This window comes from Daldinia decipiens (assembly GCF_022478715.1).
Source record: "Daldinia decipiens strain CBS 113046 unplaced genomic scaffold F4813scaffold_11, whole genome shotgun sequence".
NCBI classification, from domain to species: domain Eukaryota; kingdom Fungi; phylum Ascomycota; class Sordariomycetes; order Xylariales; family Hypoxylaceae; genus Daldinia; species Daldinia decipiens.
The window spans coordinates 93,893-115,683 of NW_026054554.1; the positions used below are offsets into that span (position 1 = coordinate 93,893).

The 21,791-nt window shown below is 47.0% G+C and overlaps 7 protein-coding genes across 7 annotated transcripts; 2 read left to right on the plus strand and 5 right to left on the minus strand.

Annotated features, from left to right (window-relative positions):
* Positions 1–1,070: 1,070 nt before the first annotated feature.
* Positions 1,071–3,467, minus strand: F4813DRAFT_379995 (uncharacterized protein; the record flags this gene model as incomplete). Its single annotated transcript, XM_049245517.1, has 3 exons — positions 1,071–1,525; positions 1,736–2,591; positions 2,748–3,467. The coding sequence occupies 3 exons, from the start codon at positions 3,465–3,467 to the stop codon at positions 1,071–1,073; spliced, it is 2,031 nt and encodes a 676-aa protein (XP_049100803.1).
* A 755-nt stretch (positions 3,468–4,222) lies between these two features.
* On the plus strand, positions 4,223–6,458 carry F4813DRAFT_30981 (uncharacterized protein). The gene is made up of 2 exons (XM_049240865.1): positions 4,223–5,190; positions 5,245–6,458. Exons 1-2 carry the CDS (start codon positions 4,919–4,921, stop codon positions 6,323–6,325), a joined length of 1,353 nt encoding a protein of 450 aa, XP_049100804.1. The 5' UTR covers positions 4,223–4,918; the 3' UTR covers positions 6,326–6,458.
* Positions 6,459–8,529: 2,071 nt separating this feature from the next.
* On the plus strand, positions 8,530–9,606 carry F4813DRAFT_388100 (trypsin-like cysteine/serine peptidase domain-containing protein; the record flags this gene model as incomplete). Its single annotated transcript, XM_049246649.1, has 2 exons — positions 8,530–9,339; positions 9,478–9,606. 2 exons carry the CDS (start codon positions 8,530–8,532, stop codon positions 9,604–9,606), a joined length of 939 nt encoding a protein of 312 aa, XP_049100805.1.
* Positions 9,607–9,759: 153 nt separating this feature from the next.
* On the minus strand, positions 9,760–11,889 carry F4813DRAFT_354867 (S-adenosyl-L-methionine-dependent methyltransferase). The gene is made up of 8 exons (XM_049242803.1): positions 11,394–11,889; positions 11,250–11,332; positions 11,171–11,193; positions 11,094–11,112; positions 10,910–11,005; positions 10,834–10,860; positions 10,712–10,772; positions 9,760–10,632 (listed from the first exon to the last, which is right to left on the minus strand). The coding sequence occupies exons 1-8, from the start codon at positions 11,417–11,419 to the stop codon at positions 10,077–10,079; spliced, it is 891 nt and encodes a 296-aa protein (XP_049100806.1). The 5' UTR covers positions 11,420–11,889; the 3' UTR covers positions 9,760–10,076.
* A 397-nt stretch (positions 11,890–12,286) lies between these two features.
* On the minus strand, positions 12,287–14,747 carry F4813DRAFT_354883 (DUF1766-domain-containing protein). Its single transcript, XM_049242804.1, has one exon. It carries the CDS (start codon positions 14,195–14,197, stop codon positions 12,959–12,961), a length of 1,239 nt encoding a protein of 412 aa, XP_049100807.1. The 5' UTR covers positions 14,198–14,747; the 3' UTR covers positions 12,287–12,958.
* A 294-nt stretch (positions 14,748–15,041) lies between these two features.
* F4813DRAFT_31190 (putative MFS multidrug transporter) lies at positions 15,042–17,866 on the minus strand. Its single transcript, XM_049240887.1, has 5 exons — positions 17,356–17,866; positions 17,206–17,282; positions 16,851–17,101; positions 16,218–16,796; positions 15,042–16,120 (listed from the first exon to the last, which is right to left on the minus strand). Exons 1-5 carry the CDS (start codon positions 17,668–17,670, stop codon positions 15,573–15,575), a joined length of 1,770 nt encoding a protein of 589 aa, XP_049100808.1. The 5' UTR covers positions 17,671–17,866; the 3' UTR covers positions 15,042–15,572.
* Positions 17,867–18,767: 901 nt separating this feature from the next.
* On the minus strand, positions 18,768–21,705 carry F4813DRAFT_354890 (uncharacterized protein). Its single transcript, XM_049242805.1, has 5 exons — positions 20,842–21,705; positions 20,531–20,713; positions 20,199–20,420; positions 19,821–20,104; positions 18,768–19,684 (listed from the first exon to the last, which is right to left on the minus strand). The coding sequence occupies exons 1-5, from the start codon at positions 21,489–21,491 to the stop codon at positions 19,017–19,019; spliced, it is 2,007 nt and encodes a 668-aa protein (XP_049100809.1). The 5' UTR covers positions 21,492–21,705; the 3' UTR covers positions 18,768–19,016.
* Positions 21,706–21,791: the final 86 nt, after the last annotated feature.

Below are 21,791 nucleotides of genomic sequence, written 5' to 3' on the forward strand. Positions count from 1 at the left end.
CGGACTTACATTTTCACGGGATTTATATGCGGTGACTTCAAAGGACTTGCTTGACCCCAGGACAGCAATAAGACTCAATTCCCTGCCCTCTATGTTTTCCTTCAGCTGTGAGCAAGAGATAGGTATAGACCCCACTTATATCAGCAAATCAACACTCTGAAAAGACTTGAAAAATACTATGTTAGGAAAAGTGCGAGAAGCTCGGCCAATCAGATTTTTAATCAGCAATGTACCTCACTGCGTTTAGCTTGCCATTAAGGGCACACTGTATGCCGGAGATTCTATATGTAACTCCGGAACCGGTGTTAAGACTTTATATCAACAACTAGGTACCTAAGTTAATTAATACATTATACAATAGATTCTGTTGAACTTGCTATAGATACCTACCTATTTAATAATTCTTTGAAGCCTCTGAATTTCTCTTTAATGAGAAGTGTAGGTAGTTGAGCCTTGTGTAAGATGATGATTCGAATAACGCGGTTGTTGGAAAATGTCTTGCAATGAGTTTCGAAGATGGAAGCAGTAACTAGAACAGTAACTAGAACAAGCAAACCTGCCTCTTTTCGACGCCAACAATAAAACTACAATAGTACCTAGTCTCCGTTGATAAAACACATTGAAACCTTCAAGCCCTCCATGAGATATAGAGTTTATATGTCCTCTTCCCAAGTGATGTGTATTGGTGCTGGCTTTTGCATCTTCGCGCCAAACTACATGTAGAGCTTAAACATGGGAACTTTTAAGCGGGTACAGCTGCATTACATTATATGCATTACATAATGCACTACATAATCCATGCATATGTCACAATGCAGCTTATTGTTTCAATCCATTAATATTCATAATTATTCATTACCTTTACTAGGTTACATTATTCGTGCCGTCGCCCGCATTTCTTTTCCCGACGCTACTCATTCATTCATTCAGATCATGAATTCCCAAGCATCGCCTGAAGAATGGCGTTTACAAAATCTGATAATGTCGCTACGATCTATATTGAAGAAGCAGAATGTCAGATTAAGCTCTCTTTGAAGATACGACGATGGCAAGTATAAACAGCAATCAAATCAAGGAAAACTTACAGGTGTAGCGTCGCCTATTAACTCGGTCGTCTGTGAGACGAATGCAGCTGATAATAAATTCTCCGCATTCCCGAGTAGGGTTATTATTCCCTTGACGGAAGTTGGTGTAATCAAAGGCGTGACCTGTTCAACAATTCCTTGGATATCAATCTGGCTCAGAGTTCCAAGGAGAGGCTTGACAGCCTTAATAAGACCAGCCAGATCGATCTGACCTAATGAGCTAAGAAGTGGCTTGACTTGGTCCAAGAGACCTCCAATGTCGATTTTTCCTAGAGCTCCAACCAACGGCGCTGCGCCGTCGATGATGGTATGAGTTTCATTAACGAATTCCTTCGTCAAGAGTGACTCGGCGTTATCGACAAGTCCTACAAGACCGTCGACAGAGGACGGTGTGAGTAGAGGGGAGACAGCGTCGAAGATTCCCTTTATATCAACTTCGCCTAATATTGTTATAATAGGGGCTATTTGTTTGATTAACCCTGCGAAATCAATTTGACCGAGAGAATCCAAGATAGGTTGTATCTTTTCGATAAGACCAGCTAGATCAATCTGGCCTAAGGAGTTCAGGATCGGTGTGATCTGTTTGATCAGACCTGCGAAGTCGATTTGACCGACAGCATCAAGTAATGGCTTTATCTTGTCTATGAGACTGGATAAATCAATCTGCCCGAGGGAGTTCAGAATTGGCGTGATTTGTTTGACTAATCCCGCGATATCAATCTGGCCTATAGCGTCAAGAATAGGTTGAATCTTCTCGACCAGGCTACCCAAGTCAATCTGACTTAGAGAATCTAGTAGTGGTTTTACTTGCTCGATAAGGCCCTCTAAGTCAAGCTTACCGACGGCGGATATCAATGGCACGGCACCAGATATCAACGTCTTCGTCTGATCAACGAACTGTGTCGTCAACAGGTCCTCAGCATTGCCTAAAAGCCCGACGATACCCTTCACCGAGTCGGGCGTCAATAAGGGCTTGACGGCCGAAAGTAGACCTTGGAGATCAATCTTGCTTAAGCTATCGAGTAAGGGCGAAACTTGACTGAGCAGACCTTTCAGGTCGATATCACCCAGACTCGAAAGTAAAGGACCTGCTCCTGCGATGAGAGATTTGGTCTGGTCGACGAATTCTCCAGTCAGCAAATTCTCAGCATTGCCGAGCAACCCTATAATACCCTTGATGGAGTCCGATGTCAACAGCGGGCTGATAGCTTCGAACAAGCCCTTCAAGTCAAGCTGGCCGAGTTCATTAAGGATTGGAGAGATCTGATCTATCAAACTTTTCAGGTCGATTTGCTTCAAGCTGTCAAGGAGCGGCCCAGCTCCAGAAATCAGAGACTTGGTCTGGTCAACAAAATCTTTGGTGAGGAGAGATTCAGCATTGCCAAGTAGACCGACGATACCCTTGACCGAGTCTGCTGTTAGGAGTGGGGCTACCGCATCGAGTAACCCTTGAAGATCAATATCCTTGAGGCTATCAAGGAGAGGCTTGGCACTGGAAAGCAGCGACTTGAGCGCATCAACAGTATCTGACGTCAAAAGATCTCCAGCATTGTGCAACAAGCTCACTATACCCTTGACCGAGTCTGACGTGAGAAGGGGAGATAAGGCATCGAGTATACCCTCAAGGTCAATCTTCGAGAGATGGTCAATCAGTGGCTGTACGCTTGACAGTATTGAGTTTAGAGCCTCGACAGTCTCCGGGGTCAAAAGCTTTTCTGTATTACTCAACAGACCAACGAGGCCCTTAATAGATTCGGGGGTTAGAAGGGGTTGTAGCGCATTGAGTATACCCTTCAAGTCGATGCCCTTAATTTCATCTACGATACCCTCTAAATCTAGGGAACCGAGCAGGTCGATTAGCGGTTCAACCTTAGTGAGGACGTTCCTAGCGATATTTGGAATGGGCGGACGAAGTGTCTGTGCAAGGTAAACCATAGCGTCGTGTAGAGCCTGCAAGAACTCATCGCTTAATAGTTGTTGGATAGCCGAAAGATAGCCCCCGAGATCACCCAACTGTGTAATGAGCTTGGTCAGACTTTCAAGAATCTGGCCTAAATCGTCGAGCCCTCCAAGGTCACCGAGGTCAAGACCGCCGCTTGACCCGGATCCAGAACCAGAGTTCGAACCAGAGCCGGAACCGGTGCTGTTGCTCTTCTGTCGCGGATATAGTGCGACTTTCTGTTGCTGAACCTGGTTTCTTCTGAGCAAGCCATTAAGCTCTGTCAGGGCGTCTGTCAGATCCGACCGAGGTACTAAAGCTAGGTTGTGCTTTGCGAGAAGTGCATCAAGATCCAAGTCTGGTGTCGACGCTGCTTGCGGTGCGCTTTCGGCGACGAGGCTGATAGGCGCCAGAGCCACTAGGAAGAGTTTGAAAAACAACATGACGATAATTGGTTGACTATTGGGAGGTTTCTGAGGCGTCGTTCTCTTCTCTTTGGCTTGAAGCTGAGGCTCGGATTCAGCTCGACAACGGAATAGAAAACATGACAGACGAGATGGGAAGTTTGAGAATATGAGCAATATTACATGCTGCCCTCGTTGCCCGTCCGCTTCATATCACATGGAATTATGTCTCGGCGATGGAGACCGTCCTTCGGACTTTATGCCATCTTGGGATATTTACCAAGCTGCTCACATGGGTACCTATTAGCTCTCTAGCTCTCTAGCTCTCTAGCTCTGGTCATTGTCAGCTTACCCCAGCTACCCCAGCTACCCCAACTTCTCCACGATCCTAATCCCTCCCGGCATGGGTTGCATATGACTACCAGGGACCCCTGGATTTGTGGACCCAACTCATCAAGCTTTTCTGGATCACGATTCGACAACTTGGCATTAAGGTAGGGTTATGGTTACAACTTTACGCAATTATGTATGCTCACAGTAACCTCACTTACATGAAAGACATCATGAATCTGACAGTTGCCTAGGCACTTGTTATATCGCATGTGTAAACACATCGTCTTCACAGTCATTTCTTGTTTTTTTCACATCTTGTCTTCAAAACCACTTCGGCCTAAATTAATGTTTATGCATTCAGTATATTGAAGAGGAGGGTACTTCGTATGAATAAATTACCACCCGTCTTTTTTCTTTCCGCACGGACACTTCAGTCCAGAATGGTCTGGATGAAAAGACAATAGATAATACAAGCCTTGAGATCGAACATAATGCCAAATCTATTCGCGATTTGGATGCCCAACTAGCAATACGGCAAGGCCATATATTATTGGATACACTCGGACAGCACGGTCAAAGTGGGAATAGTGGCCATCGACTCTATTTCCTTATTAGGCAAGCGGAATATAGGGTGACATCATTTTAGTGCGGTGGTTTGTGCTGCTTGCGGAGTAAATGAAGACCTACTTAATAGCAATTAATTGCTGGGACAGTGGGATAGACTAAGCCGAATACCCCGCTGGGCTATCATGTTATAGTCTTCAATCATACGTGCGTGACCCGCGCAAAACCAGGAATCATCCTAGGAATAGACGAAAGCTGACCATCCCCCTGTAATATTGGACTACAGAAACCGGGGTGTGAGCACAAACGGTAGAAATGGTGTGCAGAGAGATCAACAAGTCGCGAGGGGTAACATGCTATAAGGCGGTGTTCGATGGGTCTAGCTCTGGCCCGATGGGCATTGTAGGACGGAGCGGGAGCTCATCTGTTCTGCAATGCCGCAATGTAACCCGAGGCGGGCTGGGCAAACATGTGATAGCTGAATCGTCCTCAAGTTCAGTACATCGCGCTCGTTTCCGCCTGGAAGCTGTTGAGCGCCCATCTTCTCTCCGCTTGCCATCTATCCAGCATCTTCTGCTGCCAACGACAAGATCATGGCATCTGCCTTTCGAGAAGACACCTCACACTATGAGGCTAGCAGCCCTACGACCTCTATACATGGCGGTAGAGGTGAGGGTAGTGAAGGGACTACGAATGCTCCGGGGAGGCAAAGTGACGAGACCTCTTCGGCTGATCATGTTACGGAAAAGACACCAGTCGCGGCACTTCTTACGAAGAAACAGAAGTTCAAACGCCATTGTAGGCGATTCTGGTGGTGGTATCTTATAGGACTCATCATTTTCCTCGCCATATTCCTACCAATCCTGTACGTATTCTAGCCGGGAATGAATACCTATACGCGTACTAACAGCGACCTCAGGTTTTTAGTGATCATTCCAGCTATAGTACAGCGCATATTGGACAACCAAAAGATGCCTGTAACTGGCGGTGCATTCGTAGCTATAACACCAGAGAAACTCAATATATCTATCACGACGTCGCTTGACACGCCTCTGCCAGCAGCTATAGACCCGGTAACCCTGTTGATGTATAATCATGAGACTCCCACATTTTCACCTTTCGTCAACATCACTCTACCACCACTTCACATAGACGGAGAAACCGAAATAGTTCTTGCCGACCAGACAGTCATGATTACCAACGAGACTGAGCTTATTACGTGGTTCGGAAACGTCTTTGATCAGCCTAAGGTCGCTTTATCTACTCGTGGTGATGCCAAGATCCACTTAGGGGCGCTTCATTCAAATGGGTATATAGACAAGACTGTTGAGGTACCCTCCTTGAATAAGCTTAGTGGGTTTGCGATCGAACATATGAAGCTTCTCTATCCAGCTCTAGATAATGGGACCAACATCCAGGGTACTCTCAACCTACCAAACTGGGGCGCGCTCACTCTCGGCATTGGTAACTTGTCGCTTAATTTAATGGCGGGCGACCTCCGAATTGGTCTCATCACCATTTACGAGGTGTTACTCCCTCCAGGGAATAACTCGAGATACTTCAACGGCGAGCTGTACCTAGACGTGCTCATGCAGAACATCGGGACGATACTTTCGGCCCAGTCGGACGCACTGAACGACGGAAACGTCCAGATTGACGCGACAGGTAACGCAACTGTTGTTAATGGTCAGCACATCAGGTTCATCGAGGCCGTCCTCAACCATAGGCGCGTGGCGTCCACAATACCGGTTACGAAGTTAATAGGCGACCTCGTCAGCAGCTTCACTAACGGTAGTCAAGTTAGCATACCCGACCTGCTTGACGATGTATTCGGTAACTCAACACTTATTCAAGAAGCCTTGAGCCACTGGAACGCAACGGATAATGATCAAGGGGCGGGGCGGAAGAGACTTTTACCTTCCGTCAAACGAGGGATGTTTGGGTCAAGCACATTAACGTTACTCAAGTTGGGTATGAAGATGGGGATGGGCAAGTACTGAGATGAAATTATAATAGGTTTGGCTCTGCATGCTAGGCACTTCTAAACAGCTGGCAATAACTCGGTATGATAATTTAGGTAGTTACCTAATGTCTCATGAATATAATGTTATTCTTAAGATCTACTGAAGTTACATCATCTGAAGTTGCTAACCTAGATACCTACGTCGTTACTCCATAACTATATCTGATTAGGGAGTAATAATAGAGGTATAACACTCCAACCCAGTCCTACTGTTTCTTATCTTACATAGCATTTCTTTCAAATCTTTGGTTCTAGACAAGGACAGTATATAAGTCAATACACGCCTACTTGAGGTGCTTACCTGGGTAACAATGGTCGCCCGGTGAGTGAAAAGGCCTTCGTTATCTATTGGGGCCTGCCGTTACACTTGGTGGGAATTATCAACTTCACTAAGCTCATGAATCCAGTCAACTTGCTCGAAGCCGACAGAAGAGAAGAGTGTCTAGGAAACCGGAAAGACCGCTGCAATGACCCCTATCGCTCCGAGGTCCAAGAGGCCGGATAGTTCTCCTCGATAGAATCAACTTCTTCGAGGGTCTCTATCTAAACATATACCTAGGCGTCTCGTAGTAGAGGTAGGATGTATGTATCCGAGCTAATAGATGTTGACAACTTGACCTTGTGGCAAAGCGTCTCAACCCTCAGATTTAACCCGGGGTTTCGGCCGGACATCCGTTCTCAAGAAACTATGCCCACTATAAAACACAAGACATCGACGCTATCTCGGCCTCGGACGACGTCGCGCCTCATCCCTTTTTATTCCTTTCTTATTCCTTTCTTATTCCTTTCTTGAGCGGTTAACGGATTGGTCCAGTATACGTCCGATAACGAGTGCTACTGTTAATACAAAGAAACAAGAATTTGTTGTTAGCACACCAAGTTTCACATAAAATACTTACCATACCAGGGAAATTGCTATAGAGTAGACACTTTTATTGGTTTGCGGACCGAGCCCAACTTTACCCGCTTCCTGAATAGAAGCGTAATGCCTTGGGACGCATGGCAACAGTTAGTGTTGGAAGCTGAAGCAATTCTCCTATTCGTAGCCAATGCAAAGCTCCAAGAGTAGCGTTGTGAGGTCTTACCTGTCTCATTTCTACTGCACAATTCCAGGTTTTTCATGTGGTTATGTGTCCACGAGTGACTTCAAGACAGGAAGCTTGCATTTATATACCACGTTACCTTGAATATTCGAGTTTCGCCCTTGTCGGGCGAGAATCGCTTCAAAGGTGGCTGCTCGCCGGTCCGGTGGCCCTTGCGCGCAGTCACTCATCGATTCTTAACCTTTTTCTCATATTTCTATTCGATCTACCCACAAAATATTATTACCGTTATAAAAATTTACTTCTATATAGGCGTTATCAGGTTTCATTTAAATATGCCTTCAGGGAAGTTATAGAATTATAAGCGAGTTTGGTCTAAGATCTCGAAACACTACGACGAGCATTGCTGTTACTTATCGCCGGAACGATCTGAAAAGCAACATTGCAATCTTACGGAAGCAAGCAGTGATGCCCTTGGTTTTTATTTCGGCGCCCTCGACTCCAACAAGTTGACAGGATGACAAGATCAGGAGGGATAAATGTATTACAAGATGGAGTCGCTATGCGGGGACACTCACCCGGATGAGGAAGGTTGATAATAATAGATGTGGTAACAAGGCGTACGGCCAAGCAGTTGTGTCTTAGACCTAAGTTTGGTCTGTGGTCAGTTTCTTGCTTTCAAACCACTCGCTAACTAAACTGCGCGCTTGTGATGGATACTCGAGAGAAAGGTAGATAAAGCCCTGTTCTTGGCGTTTACATGTTACATGTTACCTGTCTAACTTGGAATAATTTACTGTTTTTATTTTTGAACATAATTCCTTTCGTATACTAGTTCCAGTCAGTCTATTCATCATGCGCGGCACAGTTACCTTGTGGCCGAACTTGGCAGTTTGACCTGAATCCCATTACAATGCTGCCTTTTTTTTCTTCTTCTTGACAGTAGGTTGACAGGGGTAGCTGGTTGAATCAGTCATGTCGTGGGATTTTCTTGAGTCCTTGACACGTCCCGTGAAGTCTTGAATGACAGTGAGGTGCAACTCTATAAATATAAGAATGGCGTCTTCCTCGATTTGTATGGGACGATTAAATCATCAAGCCTCTTCTACATCGACATAACTAAACTCCCTCCGCGACAATGGTGCTCCGTTCTTCCATACCCTTGGCTACGGCCCTTCTGCTTCTGTCCCATGGGATTGCTGCAACGCCTGTTCCAGAGCTCAAGACGAAAGCATTTACCCAGCCTATCGGTATCCCAGAATTTCAGGCTGCGAGCGTCTTCGATGGTCCGATCCCAGAAATCATCACCCTTACTCCAGCCGATATTAACCATAATGTTACTGAGGTACCGGCACACGTGCCCGATCATGTACAAGTGGTAGATGATTCCGAGATTAACAAACGCTTCGTCTTTGGAGCCGACAACCGTGTTCTATGGACAGATAAGTCTTACCCGTTTTCGGCCATGGGAAAGATCCAATGGTCGAATGGCGTTTACTGCTCGGGCGCCCTAGTCGGACCGCGTCACGTAGCTACTGCTAAGCACTGCGCCCCTCTCAACAATCAAGGCGTCAGCGTGCGCTTCATGCCGGCGTATTACGACGGCGAATCATTCCCCGGCGCGTATGTCACAACGATCATCCACCTCCCTGGATACTCGGTGAACGACCCGGACGCGAATGCTTGCGACATCAAGGAGGACTGGGCTATCTTCATTCTCGATGCTCGTCTCGGAGATCAGCGCGGAGGCCTTGGAGCCAAGGTCATCGAGCCATCGCTCATTAACAACCCCCAACTCCTCCACCTTGGGTATCCGGGTGATTTAGCAAACGGCGAGAGACCGTATCGGCAGGAGAAGATTACCATTCGAAACAGATTCGACTGTGATGCAACTGGTGGCCTCTCTACGGATGCTGATGTCGCTGGCGGTATGAGCGGCGGCCCTATCGTAAGTCCTCGTTAGCCCCTGTTTTACCCCTTAAACCCTTTAAACTTCTTATTATCCGGATTATATCACACCGCCCCCAGGCACATTTGAGTATCCCGCCAGATGTGATGAAATAAATGCTAACTTGAGGCGATGTAGTGGCAAAACGACAATGGGGTTCGCTACCAACTCGGTGTTCTAAGCGCTACCAGTTCTACAGAGACAGTCTTCGCCGGCGGTAGCAACTGGATCAGCGCTGTTGCCCGTTCCCGCCAAGATTTCCCTTGATTTATTCGAGTTACATCGAAGCTATTGTAATTGTATCGCGCAGATTTATATAGGGGACGCTTTTAGGGGAGTTCTTGCATATATTCCATATATTCTAAGTCTGTCCATATATTAGTTCAGTACCTATAAATAACATGTCACCAAGTTAGGTACCTCCAACTTTGCCACTTATAATCAAGTATCTTAAAAGGGGAAAACCCGTGGTGCTCTTCTCTATTTGCAGTTATTCGATGAGATACGCTCCCCGTTAATTCTACTTACCTACCTAGTATAAACATAAACGTTAATCCGTTTTACGGTAGGAAACAGTGTTGCATTCTAACATGTGCGTTGGCAGGGCGATCAAGTAGTCATCATAACAAATGCATTCTCATTGACTCGTATTATCTGGCTTCTGTCCGTATATATACGCCCTATAACCAGTAAGAACCCACACCTAGATGACTCTTATTCACACGGGAATGGCAGACTTACACAGTTATATACGCATGAACACTAGTTTCCATAAGATCCTTCTTAACGTCCTCAATGAATTCCCGAACTTGTTCAGGCGACAAGCCCAACACTCCTAGCACCTTAAGGCTTATACCCTCTAGACCAATGAGTAAGTCCTCCTGAAAGTACGTAGCGACGGTCTTATAGTACCGCCCCTTTGCCCAGGGGCTAGTAGGCCAATAGAAGCGTTTCTCGACGATGTTCTCAAAGCCGGCTTCCTCAAAGTAGCGATGATAGTTCTGAGCATTAGACCAGGAGCGGCCGAGGCGTGATATACCCTCTAGCATCATCTGGTTCCACCGGTACAGTGCTGACTCCGTTGGCGGGTCGCCCACGTAGTTCATCGGGAATAAGCCGTCTTGGAATTCCATAAAGCCGCCCGGTGCCAAGTGCTCGAATCCCTGTTTCACTACGGCCGCCGGGTCATCGAAACAACTCATCAGCGCCCGCCCGTGGATATAGTTAAACGGTTCGCTAAATGTCCACTCGTCCTCTGCGTCATCGATCTCAAATTTGCAATTCTCTGGTAGGCTAAGTAGAGGATACAATCAGTAAGCCTCCTGGCTCGTTTGACTTAGTACTTTATAACAGGGCGCCAGGTACCACGCACAATTGAGGTTGGATCGGACTTAAATCTGTCCCGACTACGTAGGATTCGGGATGCTGGGAGGCTGCGCGGCATGTTAATATTTATATCCTAGAGCCATAGTAATACCTAACGGTGAATCGAACCAAATTCTATTGCCCATATGCCCGTCCCTAATATCACATTAGAAATCGAATGAAGGGGGCAAGAGGGTGGATGAACCTGTCGCAATATCCAAGACTCGCGGGGGGTTGTCCGGTATTGGGGCTAGATTGAGCTTGTTTTCAATAGTTATTATAAATAATTGATGTTGAAGATCTATACCAATTGTAAGTCGATGAGCATCAAAAGGATATACTTAACTACCTAGGTAGGTAGGTATCCAGTAAGTGACTATGATATTTACCTAATCGCTCTTGTTCTGCCTATAAAAATCATTAATCAACCATAACGATGAATTCTTGAACGCGACTAAAGACATACGGCGTCATTCGGTAAGAAATATCCTAGATGATGTTGTTAACAGGTACTTCAAAGTCGGTAGAGGTAGAATAATCCATACTGCCCTCTTTATATCGATGGTAAGTTCGGCCATTTTCATGGACGTAATGGTAAAGACTTGAATCCAGCGACATGGTCGAAGATCTTTAAAATGGTTAGTAAATATATGTTCTACGTTAATTCCGAGTTCTCCGCTATACTATACCGTATACTTCTTGTGGAAATTGACATGGTTTCCTATCCAATAGTTAATGGGTTGGGCTATCGTTTCCTTTATCAATGCACACCGACTGTCTGAGTGTCATCATCGACTGATGGCAGAGATGGCCCGCTGCCGCTATCCCACGACAGCACCGACACATCTTGACCAACTGCGATGGTCCGACTAGATTCCCACGAGAACGATGCCGCGGAGCCATCATCATGGCCTACATCCGACGAGGGGCCTGCCATCACGGTACCTCTTAGTCGCAAGGCTGTTGAGGTCGCGTTAAGGCTACACGAGCGAGTAGTTCTAGAAATTTGCCTAGGTAGGTAGACAATGGTAAACGTGCAGTACAAGATTAGTTGGCCATAGGGATTGATCACAGTATGCGAGAGATGCGCTGGGAGGCGTGGTCAGCAATGGCTTGTGACGGAAAATTTTCCATTGACCAGTTATATTGTCAGGACATGCATTTCGCCGGCGACATATCTTGGTGTGAATCCTTCTAGAAGAAACGCTAGGGGAGTTCTAGGTGCGGCTGGTCTTGTACTTCGTATGTACGTACCGTCATGTATTCCGTCGCGAAGCACAAGGTAGCATTGCATCATCTGTTTACAACTACAAGGTCACAGTGAAGTGTTCCTACGGTTGAAAGGAAATCCACACACTGATGATCGATGCTACGACAGGTACCTCGGAGATGATTCTCTCTGAAGGGTTAATATACCATGTGTGACGGCTTACAAGCTTAATATTTCTTATGCGGGACTATTTATATGCCTCGTTCACGAATGTGAGGGGAAACAAAGTTGTTTTAGCTTGTGACGCAAAGCTATCTACAGTAACATGAGATCTATTCTACCAGGATATGTCTTAGTTACCTCTACTTCAGAGTTAGCATGAGTAAAGCTTAAGATCGGTACGAATATGTAAAGGAGATCCGAATCGAAGAGCGCCACAGTCGGGCCCTATAATAGCTTGCCTCGGTTGTCGTCATAGAGCTGTCATATACTGGCTGACTGGGCAGTATCAACAAGTGCAACATTCAATTATGGAAAATTTAAGTATCACCGTATCATAGGTTCTCTAGAATCGATATTGAATCACAAACATTAATATTCTTGTGGCTCTCGAGAGAACGTCTCATATTAAAGTATATTGGCCGCCGTAGGGTAACCCAAACCATCGGATAGACTACGTTTTCCGCAACCCATATAGGGCGGAAAAGTGCGTCGGGGATTATCTACACATATGGAGTGTAATGATGCAAGATGCGACAGTAACCCAAGGACGTAAGGGACACAGTTGTACAGGGCACAAGACTCACGGCTGAACTGCCGGAATAGGCAGCGCCGGTTACATTTCATCTACTTCATAAATCAATATCCTTTCTACGCCTACCTAAAGTAGGTAAGTAGGTAGATAGGTATGCGTCCCATCCGGCCGTATTGTCTATCCGAAAATGCTATGGCAAAAACGCCCTTCGTGTCCTTATGGTATCGTAATTTCATGGGTTCCTAGTACCATCTGGGTATAACTACCTCTCTTAACTAAACGTGGGCTAACTATGTGTTGGTTTCGTCCCAGTCAGACCAGCGCTTAATAACTTCATCCACCATTGAGATTCCGTTCTTGTTGGCATCGATCTCGAACCACTCCTTGTGAGCTTTCCCGCAAGCGTCGCAGTTCGCCTTGTCGCTTACCCGAAGACCGGCACCTGCGAGTTCGAGATGGACTAAACGCTCGACTTTGTGACTATGGGGCATCTTCCGAGGTTCCGCTGGCTGGGACGAAGAGACGTAAGGATAATAACGGACGAGTGATATATTATACCCGCACTGACGTGTCCATTCGTTGAGACGTCGTTGAACATTAGACGCCCGACCGATTTTCAGAAGTATCTTCTTGGACGATCCAGTAGTCTTGCTCTCCTTAACAGCGAAAGACTCCATCACGTCGCTTGTTCGTCGCTGACGACCGCCGTCTGGGCGGGGTGGAGATAATAGGGTTTTGGCTGCCTCTGCCGGAGGGGTTGACGGTTGAGATTCTGGTGTCAGCCAGAAAATATAGATATAACCGGCTTCATCTTGCTGCGAGATGGGTTTGGCTAGTTCTGCCATGAGCTGCGAGGCCGTCTGCGGTGATGCCGTCGCCGGGATCAAGGACAAGTATCGTGCCGTTTGCGATGTGTCGGACTGGTTCGAGTGCGGTCTTGAAGACTCGCCACTTGGTCGTGACTGCGTAGGAGGAGGTACCAGATGCTGGTTGGGCGATGGCCTAGAATACATGGGTTTCGCAGGTGCACTTTGTAGCGGCCTGGGTTGTGGTCGTGCTGGAAGTTCCTCCTCCTCTTCTTCGGTGATTGTGAAACAACAGCAGAAGCTCGATTGCTTCGTCTTTGGTCTTCTTGGCGGATGTGTATCTATCTTCTCGCCGTAAGGGTTATGTGTTGGTCTTTTCCCTTGCTTCTGTGCCTCGACTATTCCAAGACGATCAATAAGACTCTCCAAGCTTTGACGGGATTCGCGGATGGTTGTCATATTCGACCTCGGTCCCGGACTGGATTTCGAAGATGCGATTGCTTGGTCTTTATGTTGCCAGCAGTAAAGGTCGGCATTTCGAGGGTCGTCAACACGCAGTCCGTCGATTTTAGGCGGAGAAGGCAGTGGCGACGAGTCCGGAGAAGAGTTCAATGGTCGTCGACAAGGACGACCACCTGAAGTGATGCCTCGACATGTCGTGGCTGGGTTCTTGGAATCGGAGCGGCCCAACCGGGACTCGGGAGTATTTGGAATGAATGGCATTGTTCTTGAACTACTTAACTAGCGCACCTAGTATGAATTGTATCCCGTATTTAAGTTAAAAGAGGGTGGTGTCTGCTAAGATAAAGAGCGTAGGGTTGACAATAAAACAGGGGAACTAGACAAACATAAACATGTTCTTAGCAGACGCTGGGGATGCTGGATCAATGCTTTATGAACCAGCTTTTTTTTAAACCCAAGCCTCCATATTCATAGACAACGAGCGAGTTTGGGCCAAAAATGGGTCGCGAGTTCAGTGACTCGACATCAAACCTCAGGCCATGAGACACGTCGAAATAATTGGAGGAGGTTGGGATGATTGGTTAACAGTTGTCAAGGCTTGGACACTTGTAAGGTCAAGACCCAACGGGAGGACTCAGTAGCGTGGCTGAATTACGGCGGAGTCGTGGCTAAAGTCAGGGGGGGTGAACAGGGGAGCAGAGGAACGGGGACAGGGGAACGGGGACAGGGGAACAGGGGAACAGGGGATCCTAGACATCCACGACTTGCAAACTGTACATACCTAGTATCGTGTATCGTGTATCGTGTATCGTGTAACATTATTATTCACTCTACCACTATCCAAGTTCTTACATGTCATATGGCGCAAGAACCAAGAACCAATCCATAACTTTCGTGACTAACATATTGCTGTTATTATAGTTGAATAGTTTCATTATATACAGTTACCTACATAGGTAGTGCCTAAGGTAAGGTATTCATACTGAATAAGACGAAACTGGGGTCTACTAGAGTAGGGACCGATATACCGAGGCATGCGAGGGCCGAGGTCTCTTCTGTGACATGAGAGCTAGATATATCATATATATACAAGAACTTATAATATCTACAGCCAAAGCCTACCCGTATATAATTAATTACAAGCGCATATATCTCAGTGTCGATTACTGATAAATTGAGAAGATGCTAATTAACTCTCCGTACTTCCTTGGCTACGCGGTTTATCCGGTCTACGAGAAACCGGCAGCCCCTCGGATACGACGGAATCCGTTAATTATTCGTTGCTTATAGGCTATACTTACAAAGATTCAATCTTTTTTCATATTCAGTTCTTGTTTTATCACATATACACCTCGTACCTATATATTTAATGCCCTAGCACATCGTTATCCTCTTTGAAACTTCCCCTAGCTAGTAAAGAGTGATATGTAGGTCAGGAGGTTTTGACGACTATTATTATATATAGGTATCTATACAGTTTTACTATGCCCGAGTTGAAAGGGGCTATCCTTCTATTCCATCCCTATATGAATCCTTTATATCCGAACGCTTCAATCAATCTTTAAGGCCGAATTTAATGCCTATAAATTAATGAATAGAGTATCAATACCACCAATCGACCAGTCCAAGGCATCTCTTACGCCTCTCCTTTCTCGGTTTGCTTCTTCTTCCTTACGTCAACCCATCCCATACCCCAAGATGCCACGAAGCTTAGAGACGCGCAAGCAATCAGCAAGTAGGCAGTCGAATTAAAGGCCTTGGAAAACGCCAAGAGCACTCCACGGAGCTCCGGGCTGTCCGGTGGGGCTAAGGCTCGCACCGCTTCCGCACTACCACCCGCAGCCAAGGCCATGGCCGGGTCGACGGAGGGTGCAAGTATCGTGATCTGTTTCTGCAACGTCTGTTGAAAGATGGTATTCGCAACCACGGAAAAGACCGCCGCAGCGAAGTTTTGACAGAATATAAGGAATGCAACACCCAATGCACTCTGCGCGGGTGGAAGGTTGTTCTGAAGAGCTACCAACCCGATCTGTATGCCGCAGCCACGAGCTCCGTACAAGATTTGAGTGCCAATCCAGAACGCCGTCGTAGTGTCAGGTCCCCACATTGATATCATGCCAGCAGCAACCGCAGTAGCTGCTCCAGCAAATGCTCCCCATGGGAGGTAATATCCGAGTCTCCCCACTGTCGGACGTTAGCAATAATCTCAAAAACTAATCTCAAAAGGGGGTTTCTGGTTCATCCTCAAACGGGCAGCAAGAGAAAAGAAAGCAGAACATACACAATGCCCCAGAAACGAGGATGAATGCCACACTCGACAATATACTCGGCAGCATATCGACACCGCTCATTGTCGGCCCTACGCCCTTAACAGACTGGAAATAGATCGGGAAGAACTGAGCCCCGACGAATATACTTGTCATCAAAGCAGCACCGTATAAGGCGCTAACCCAAACAATTCGTCTGCCTATCATTGAAAAGGGAAGCATCGCCTGGTCGCCTTGACGGCGTTCCCACCATAGGAAAATGGGGAAAGTTACGCCCGCACCAACAAAGAGGCCAATCACGGTCGACGAGTTCCAGGGGTACTGGGATGAACCAAATTGCAAAGCTAGTAACAACATGACGGCGGATGGAGCAAATATGGCGAAGCCGATAAGGTCGAGTTGCGGGATGACTTCGCGGAGCAGCTTGAATGAGACTTGCGGCTTGAGTGTTTGGTCGGGTACATGCATGAAAGCTAGAAAGATCCCAGCGAGGCCGCCGAGCGGCAAGTTGATGTAGAAGCACCATCGCCAGGTCACATACTGCGTAAAGACACCTCCTATCAATGGACCAGCAATAAGGCCGATCTGACCAACTACGAAGACGTTAGCTACCTGTTAACAATTTTAACGCGTGAGGTGATACTTACAGGCCATCATATAAGCCACATACATCGGCTGCTTATCCAAAGGCGCGGCACCAGCAATAACAGTCAACGAGCCGTTCTGGAGTCCCGAACTACCCACACCGGCAACAGCTCGACCGATGATGAACATGGCCGAAGACTGGGAGACGGCGCATATCAGGGAACCAACTTCGAAGATGAAAAAGAAGAACAGGAACACCCATTTTGCGCTAACACGGGCATACAGCTTCCCCGTCAGGGGCTGGAGCGTGGCACTATATGAACAGGTAAGTTACTACTCTCACCGTGGATTTTAACATCTGCCTAGACAGGTAGTCGCTATATATATCAAGGAAGAGGGGGGGCATAGGGGACATACCCAGCTAGTTGATAAGCACCGCTATACCATCCAATATCCGGTAAACTATGGAAATCCGACGTGATCTGCGGTACAGCCTATCATCGGATGAAATATTAGTTTCCGAGTCGCAGTAACACCCACCTCGTATCGGAATCGGCCACAACTCACCGTACTGATGATCGACATGTCCAGCATGAGCAAGAAGAAAAAGGTCGTGACGCTGAACAGCAGGAGTGCGAGCTTGTACCCCGTGACGTATTCATTATTCTCGGCTCCGTCTATCAGCGTGTGCTCCGACGTCAGGGAGTCTGTCGTTACCGCCGCGTCTGGAATCTTCTCATCTAGCGCTACTAGTACTGACGCATCGGCATTCGGTGCGCTGCCCTTTTCTCTCTCTTGGAACGATGGCGAGGAAGATGTCGTGTATACTTCCTCGCTAGGTGCCGCCGGTTTAGGCGCTTGCCAGTTATTGGTGTCTCCCATGATACTTCTCCGTGCGTTCTTTTATCCAGGCGACTTAAGGGTTGCTAACAGCTAGGTTTGTCGTCGATTCGTTCGGTGTTCCTTGTCTCTTCCAATTCTTAGATCCTCGCCCTAGTAAACCGTCTATACGAAAGTAAGTATACGTCGTGACCGGATTCAAGTACCGAGAAGAAACTGTGTCGCTAGTACACGATGCCAGACGATACAATAGCCGCATTCGCTTGCGCTTCGCTCTACAGATCGTAAAAGCGTAATTCTAGACCTAATCAAAGGCCAAGATACGTACAACAGGAAGCCAACAGCAAAAGAGAAGGTCAGCCCAAGAGCTAGATAGAAGTAGGATTACTACTCTGATAACTATATATAAATAGAAGTCCTAGGCCATATTATACATGTATATACATACGCTACCCCCCCTACCCTATCCAATCCAAGGCATACGGGCCCTACCGAATCTACGAACACCGGCGCAATTAATCGACCCGGAAAGCCAACCGAAGGAAGCGTACAAGCGTGCTGGACTTTTGCCGCGCGAGACGTCGCTTACAGGCTCAGCTTGTCTAACCCGGAGTGGAAAGCGGGTTAAAAACCCGCGCCGAATCCCGTCTCTTTCTGACTCGTCACTCAACGTGCGGGAAATGGGATGGTATTAGCCTGGACTACGGACGATGACAGGATTTTGTTTCACGCACTCCTACGCAAGTCATCTGGGTAGGTATATAAAAACACAGCATAGGTACCTATCGCCCGCGCGGATCTGGGTTAAAGAGTTAGTTTCCTAAGTTTACGTGTGTGGGATTCGAGAAGCCGTGAAGAACGAATGGCTGCCAAGAATTAAATATGTTAACCCGCCCGGTTGTTATTTGCCTGCAAGTTACTCAAGGCAGGACGAATCAAGATAGGCTTTAGATCCTCTACAGGAATGCAAGCCAAGCCTGTGGTCTGGCTTGCTACTATATGCATATAACACATTTATAGCAAACCGGGTAGCCTCACGAGATGAATGGTCGCATAGCTATCTTTCTTCTTCTCTGTGTCTCTTTCGTTATTCAATATCCCTCGTTATAATTTAAGATGCTCACAGAAATACAATTAGGTGGCAATGTTCTTTTTAAGCACGACATAAAGGTAACCTCTCTAAACCTGTGAACATTCAGTGAGTAAGCAGGATTAACCTTGCTATTTCAAATATCTCACGAGTAAAGTAATAAATTCTATGTTCCCGGCCTTTCCAAAAATCCAACCCGGGCGCCGAACTTGGGTATTCTATGCTATGCCAATGACATGACGGCTACACGGTAGCAGTGCAGACTAATCCAGATAGGAATGCAGAAGATGCGGCATGGTTAACTCCCTTCCCAAGACCGCAACATATCCGATAACCACGGATCGTCTAACCACTCTAACGACGTCAACTCTGGAAGAACTTGCGCCTGGACTTGATACGGCGTTGCAGCACCAGCTCCCGTCCCTGTACCTTCTGAAACCGCCGTGCCAACGCCTACTCCGAGGCTGATCTGCTCAAGCGTAGAGCTCCAAGCCGGAATAGTACTTCGGAGCGCAATGCCTGCCCGACAATAGTAATCCATGTCATCTAGGTCGTCATTATTCTCCAGACCACCTACGCTAGATACCTGCGTAAAGTTATTTGCAGTCTGTTCCAGAGCTGCTATCACGTCGATAGTATTCTTAACAATGCTGCGGTCCCATTCTGGGTCGTCTACTACCATAAGCCGGTAGAGGGTTTGCGCTGCCCTACCGAAATGGAGTGTGACCGAGAAAGATATCGCAGGGTATTCAGCCAATTCAAATCTTAGAAAGTTTTCGAGGCAAGCCTTGCTCGCTTGGAGACTAGCATAGTATGCGTCTATCTTGCCTAGATCAATACCTCCGCTCCCGCTTCCACTCACACCCGTTGGCCTATGCGGGTGCGTTGAAAGCCACGCGTTGACGTTCCAGAGAGACATATCCGCTATAGATAGCTCTGCTGAAAATAAATGTGAATCGACCACTTCTATTGCGCTGTCAGTCTATGAAATACTCAAGGTGGCAACATAGTCGAGGTTGCAAGCTCATTCAAAAGAGTACAAACACTCAAAACAGCCAATGTGGGAGAGGATACCGTTCGAGGTATCTAGGGAATGGCTTACTATTGTCTAGGAGCGCAGGCGGAAGATCCTTCTTAATAGCATCCAGATTTGCGCGCAAGGCTTTGACGTAAATAGCAGGAGGAGCCCTTATTGCTGTCGAATTTCCAGCAGGTTCCGCAGTACGCCAGGTTATTTGCGCAACGTCCTCTTGTATTTTATACGTTCTTACCATAGCTACAAGAGCTTCGTCGCTCACACACTCCGGATTTGCAGAGAGTTTTTGAAGAGAATCCTCCATGTGAGCGGTCCATCGCATTGTTTGGGTTCTCAAAAAATTTGAAATACTACATTAGGTACGTTAATGGTTTGGTCCACACTATGGCTTACACCACGACCGTTGCGTATTGGTTAGACACGGTGCCAAGTGGGTGAACATACCTAGAGCAAAGGGTAAAACATGCTAGGGTAGCCCTTCTCTCCTCATTTGTGCGGGTAGACGAGATAGGGACCTTTGGATAAGGATAAGAAGGCTTGAAGCAATGAAGATCTTTATAAAAGTTATCTTGGGCTGGCTTATCAAGACGAAGATCTGTAACAACAGTGACAGCAAGGTTGGTATATGCAACAATATATGGTTTTCCATTGAAATGATGCATACCCCTAGAGGAGACGTTAGACAAGCACTGATAGCTAAAACCATCGCGGCAAGGTATGTAGAAGGATATCCTATGCTCAAAGTGGTATGGAGGGAGAGAAGCTGGATTACATACCAACCTAGATAGGCGAGAAGCCCGAGTAACAAATCCATATTTCGATCTAGGTCTATCAACATCTTCTGTGCTAGATATTCTCTAATCTTTTGGCTGAGCGCTGACTTTCTTGTCCGTGATTTACAGCAAATAGTCATTATGTTTAGCCATAGGAAGGGTTTCGCCTGCTGCAATTGCGCAGCTCTAAAACATCTGGGTTAGTTGTATTCAATAGGTACCATGAATAAATAATCATAGATATATATATATAATAGTCTGTGGTTAAGGGTCTAGATAGTCACGGGGTCAGAAATGGGGGTGGTGATACTAACGTCGTGTCTGGTGGTATATACATAAACGGGAAGAAGGGGAGAAACCGCTCTTTAAACATCCGTAAGGTATCTTCAGCCTCAGCAAGCGAGAGACCTCCATCATGAGAAGAGGTAACAGAAGGCGGAGTAGGATATGAGGCTGCAGCGGGATATCTGTCGCAATAAGAAGCACCAACGGGTGTCGGCAGTGGTAGCGCATGGCCAGTAGCAGCCAAATCATTACCACCCCGCACAACCCCTATAGACGGGTCCAAATCCACGGAACCGGAATTAGCATTGGCATTGGCATCAACGCTAGGGCTTACGCTAGGCAATTCGCCGTTGGTAACAGGCCTATAAGTACCCACCGCCGGGGGGTTAACAGCGGCTTGAGCCCGGAGTATCGAAACCAAATCGTCGAGCTTCTCTTCAAGATGAGCGGCCCTCTCGGAGGCGGGACGCCTTGCCGCACGTTTCCGAACACTTACAGACGGAACACATTCTTTACCGAGGCGCTGGCACCGCTCGCAAGTTGAACCGGGGCTGCCGCGGCTGATACACTTGCACTTGGCCTTAGAACAGTTGGTACATGCTTGGCCATAGGGAACCGATTTGCGGGGGCTGGATAATAAAGCTACAGCTTCTCTCGAGCCTGTTGAGGCGAGATCCATCTGGGCATCTATGCCAAGTTGTAACGTCAAAGAAGCCGATCGGACGCGGTGGAGATGTAGGCGTTCCGGAATAGACGAAAAACGATTTCCGTCGACGGGTTTTAGGAATAGCGTACTAAAAGCAGGTTATCTGGGCAATATACCGAGTATAAAGCAAGAGGTCGCAGCAACCGCGAAGTTCAAAATGAAATGGGGGAGAGAGAAGAACGGCGTTAGGATTTCAAAAAACTCCTAATTCCGTTTAAGGATGAGGCTTGGCTAAGGCTTGGCTAAGGCTGGAAGCTGTAATTTCGGCTTACG

Bases quoted from the DNA above. Each gene is read 5' to 3' on its own strand.
- F4813DRAFT_30981 (XM_049240865.1), top strand. From the start codon at position 4,919: ATGGCATCTGCCTTTCGAGAAGACACCTCACACTATGAGGCTAGCAGC. The intron at 5,191-5,244 runs GTACGTATTCTA...CAGCGACCTCAG, and splicing joins GCCATATTCCTACCAATCCT to GTTTTTAGTGATCATTCCAG.
- F4813DRAFT_354867 (XM_049242803.1), bottom strand. From the start codon at position 11,419: ATGTCAATTTCCACAAGAAGTATACG. The intron at 11,194-11,249 runs GTATGGATTATT...AACATCATCTAG, and splicing joins CCATCGATATAAAGAGGGCA to GATATTTCTTACCGAATGAC. The intron at 10,633-10,711 runs GTGCGTGGTACC...TCCTCTACTTAG, and splicing joins AGTCCGATCCAACCTCAATT to CCTACCAGAGAATTGCAAAT.
- F4813DRAFT_354883 (XM_049242804.1), bottom strand. From the start codon at position 14,197: ATGCCATTCATTCCAAATACTCCCGAGTCCCGGTTGGGCCGCTCCGAT.
- F4813DRAFT_31190 (XM_049240887.1), bottom strand. From the start codon at position 17,670: ATGGGAGACACCAATAACTGGCAAGCGCCTAAACCGGCGGCACCTAGC. The intron at 17,102-17,205 runs GTATGTCCCCTA...CTGTTCATATAG, and splicing joins GGTGCTTATCAACTAGCTGG to TGCCACGCTCCAGCCCCTGA. The intron at 16,121-16,217 runs GTATGTTCTGCT...AACGTCCGACAG, and splicing joins CCTCGTTTCTGGGGCATTGT to TGGGGAGACTCGGATATTAC.
- F4813DRAFT_354890 (XM_049242805.1), bottom strand. From the start codon at position 21,491: ATGGATCTCGCCTCAACAGGCTCGAGAGAAGCTGTAGCTTTATTATCC. The intron at 20,714-20,841 runs GTTAGTATCACC...CAGATGTTTTAG, and splicing joins TATATACCACCAGACACGAC to AGCTGCGCAATTGCAGCAGG. The intron at 19,685-19,820 runs GTAAGCCATTCC...ACAGCGCAATAG, and splicing joins GCCTGCGCTCCTAGACAATA to AAGTGGTCGATTCACATTTA.